The sequence below is a fragment of the Acanthisitta chloris genome, unplaced genomic scaffold (genome assembly GCF_000695815.1).
Source record: "Acanthisitta chloris isolate BGI_N310 unplaced genomic scaffold, ASM69581v1 scaffold16425, whole genome shotgun sequence".
NCBI lineage: Eukaryota > Metazoa > Chordata > Aves > Passeriformes > Acanthisittidae > Acanthisitta > Acanthisitta chloris.
Window position 1 is genome coordinate 3,960 of NW_008675553.1, and position 3,939 is coordinate 7,898.

Sequence of the window (3,939 nt, forward strand, 5' to 3'; positions counted from 1 at the left end):
TTAGCTTTATCAGAGAAACAGCATTTATGGCTGGGAAAGTATCAGTGAGGAAGTGGGAAGCAGGGAGGATAAAAGCAGAGCTGGCTAGGCAGACTGAAGTTTCCAACAGTGCTTTGCTTTGTGACTAACTTGTTAATCTAGAAAAAACATATACTCATCTTTGCACTTAAAACCTGCTCTGATTTAGGGGGAAAAAATATGTGTAACCTTTTGCAAACCAGTTAGTAGGTCACTTGGTGCAAGATTGTCCCACATTGTACTGTAGCTTAATACTGTATCACTCACAGGTACAAATATAATACAAAATACTGTGTGTTTAGTGCTGAATTTTCCAGATTTTGGGCTTGCAGCAGTTTGGAGCTGCAAGCAGAGCAGCAGTTAACAGCCAGTTCAGGTGGGCAGCACACATGTTCCCTTTGAATGATCTTTAGGGTTGTACAGTAGTCATAAACTACCACATAAATGAGCTTTTCTGCTGTTCTGGTGTCTGTTTTGATCCCAGATTGTCTATAAACTTTACTGTTCCTGGGAGAATAGGAGGTCTTAACTGTGTTGTGCCATGGAATCTTGAGGAAACCAGGCAGAGTGTGGTTAATTCATTGAAATGAGATATTAATTATCCTAGAGGATCTCTGCTATAGAGCTGCTATAATTGAAAAATGAAGTATGAATACCTGGGGTAAGATGTTAAAATAACAGAGTGTAGATAGTTCAAGAGGTACTCTGTGTTATTGAACCTTTCTTGCTTCATTCTTTAATGAGAATTTAGAGCAAATGCTTTAAATACATTGAATTCATCTGTGTTTACATGCACATCACTTGGTGTCTTGTACCTATTAAAAACTAAATGGCTTTCAGTATTTTCTCTAACAGATGCCAGTTGGGGAGATTCCTAGGCTTGTTGCCAAAAAAAAAGGGTAGCACTGTACATCATTATGTTTTGTTTCTATGTTATATTTTATATTTTCAGCTCCTTTCCTGGTCAATACTCAAAGTGAGCTTGGAAGACACGTGGGGATAAACACTTCAGCAGGGCCTGTTGTGATAGGACAAGGGGGAATGGTTTTAAACCGTTTAGAAGAAGGTTGAGTTAGACTAGATGTAAGGAAGAAATACTTTATGATATGGGGACAAGCACTGGTGCAGGTTGCCCAGAAGAGCTGTGGCTGTGTTCCCACAGCCCCATCCCTTGACTTCTGAAGATCGAGGCAGCATCGTTGTTCCTGGGCAGTCCTAGTGCAGGAGCAGTCAAAGGATAACAGAGGAGCAATCACATGGTTTCATCCATGCCTTTCCCCCTCCTTTTTTCATGCAGCATTAGGATGTGAGGATGGATATTTTTTTTTTTTTTTTTTGCATGGATTGAGTTAGATAGAGACACAGCCAAAAGGTGATGATGGTGGTGGCACCAGGGCTGCAGCAGCTTCTGTGGAATGGGAAGGACCTGATGAAGTGGCCCTCAGCTCCATGACCAGTGCTGGAGAGCACTGAGGGCTTCCCAGTTCTGAGAAATCAAACAGCACAACCCAAACCCACATCGAGGAAAATTGCTGCCTGAAAACTCACTTACCAGAACTGGGCTTGTTCAGCCTGGGGAAGAGAAGGCCCTGAGGAGACCTCAGAATCCCTGCTAGTGCCTTAGGAAAAAGGAAGGAGAGGCTTTTTACAGGGGCAGATAGTGACAGGTCAGAGGCAGACAGTTTTAAACTGAAAGATGAGAGATTTAGATTAGATATTAGTAAGAAATTCCTGGCTGTGAGGGTGCTGAGGCACTGGCATAGGTTGCACAGAGAAGCTGTGGCTGCCCCATCCCTGGAAGTGTTCAAGGCCAGGTTGGACAGGGCTTGGAGCAACCTGGTCTTATGGGCAGGGACACATTCCATGGCAGGATGGATGGGCTAAACGGCCTTCAAAGGTCCCTTCCAACCCAAACACTTGTGTGATTTATCCACTTAACCTTTTGTGCAGAGTTGTGACTGTTTGCACGTTCAGTTCTCTTGTCTGAACTTTACTGCCTGTGTAACCTGTACCTGTGTAATGTCTGAGTTACAACCTTGTCATAAATCTGTAGTGTTAGCCTTTGCCTTCCCTCAACATCATCCACTTCCTCACTTTACAGCATTGTCCTCCACTGTTTGATCTGTGAGGGCTTGATAAAATCTTACTACCAACTCACAAAAGAAGAATCTGGGTAAATACAGGGCCTTGCACAGCTGTGAGTCTCTTTGTGTTTGTTCTGCTAGAGGCCCAAAAAGCTGCAAAGTGTGCGAGAGCTGTTTTAGCAAGACATCCACTCCTAGGTGTGTTACTAGGTCATTGAGAGAAGCCCAAGGTCAGGAGAAATCTTGTAGAGCTATTTTCAGGTGGATGAAGTTTTGGGAATCCTGGAAGCAGTGGGTAAGAAGGGGGAATGGATTGCTTAAAGTACCACAGCACAAAGGTTGAGACTAAGCAGTAGTTCCTGTACTTCCTCCCCTTTCTCCAGCATCCTCTCCACATGTTTTCACTGGAGCCTAAATTTACTATCTAATTTAAAGAGCATGAAATGAGAAGGTTTCCCAAGTGTCTGTGATTTGTTTTCCCTTGGTGAGGTGTGGATCCTGTGGGCCTTGCAAGACCAGCTCCCAATTGAATAAACATGGAGAACAGTTTACAAAGCATTCTGCATTCATTTATTCTAAAACATTCCAATGAAGGCTTCAGAGGGGTAAACTTATTTTGAAATACAGTGCTTTCTAGTTTCACTATGGTCTCCATGACAGTAGCCAGAGTGTTCTCTACGTTTTCCTCCCTGTGGAATATGGGTACAGCCTTTCCTGTGTGCAGGTTCTGTGGCATTTGGAAGCAGAGAGGCTTGGGATGACTGTACCACTGTTATACCTGCTCCTTTCAAGATTATCAATTTGTTTAGCATGCAAAATGCTGGAATCCACAGTTCAATTTCTAGGAATTTGTTATGCCTGGAATGGCAACCTTCCTGGACGCATTCAAAGGGATAATTTCAAACGCTGAATCACAGTGAGTAATAGCTGAGCCCACAACTCTTTTTATCTGACTTCACTGCTCCATAATCAAGGAGTTTTAAAAGATGAGGAAGCAACAGCTAACGTGTGTTTGGAAAGCCATGACAGTGTGTTCTGTAAACTTTCAGCAATCCAGTCCCAACCTGCTCCATTCTGCAGTCCCCCATAGGGAAATTTTAATACTCCTGAAGCTGCAACTATTATCACAGCTAACACAGCGAAGCAGTGCAGACAGACTTTAGGAACTGCATCACCTCATGCAGATTTCTTTTCTGAAAGGTTTTAATTAGCTCTCACTTGGGCTATTTTTTCCTTTTTATTTGGTTGGTTTATTCACTTTTTAAAACCCGCTCTTGTGTTTAACCAGCTTCTCTAACCCTGAGGGCTGCATGGTGGTGTCCCTTGGAGCCTTTCTGCACAAACTGGAAGCTGCTTTCCAGCTGTTTTTTAAATGCTAAATCTCCTACTCTGATTTGTTAGAAGGAAAGAGTCAAATGAGTAATTAGAGACTTCAGCAAGACTTGTGCACAAGTTATATTCTGGACACTGAAATCTCCTAGGTATTTTCCCCTCTTTTCTCTTTCTGTAAGGGAAATGCCTTCTGCAGGCAGATGCCTGCTGTGTGCTGGTTCCAGTCCACGTCCCATACCCCCCAATATGCTTTAGGGAACACACCCAATTTCTAATAGTTGGTAGATTGTGCTAATGTGCGGTGTTCCCTCATGGAGGAGAGGGGATATGAAACCAAAATCTGCAGGATAACTGCCTGAGCTCTTCTCTGCCGGAGCCTTCCTCATGTGCTGTATTCATCCTGGATAGAACTGCAGTTTACTAATGGTAAATGCCATAAATGCTTCCCCTTCCCAAGTCCCAGGGCTGTTGCAAAGAGGACAGTGGGATCTTCCCACTTGTAACT

At 43.3% G+C, this 3,939-nt stretch overlaps 1 protein-coding gene across 1 annotated transcript in view; it reads left to right on the forward strand.

Annotated features, from left to right (window-relative positions):
* Positions 1 to 2,826: 2,826 nt before the first annotated feature.
* LOC103803262 (ubiquitin carboxyl-terminal hydrolase 12-like) overlaps positions 2,827 to 3,939 on the forward strand; it is a gene marked incomplete at both ends in the record, with an annotated part of 14,584 nt that continues 13,471 nt past the window's right edge. Inside the window, one exon of the mRNA XM_009075807.1 lies at positions 2,827 to 2,910. Coding sequence (XP_009074055.1) covers positions 2,827 to 2,910 — 84 coding nt within the window. The remainder of the gene's footprint in view (positions 2,911 to 3,939) is intronic.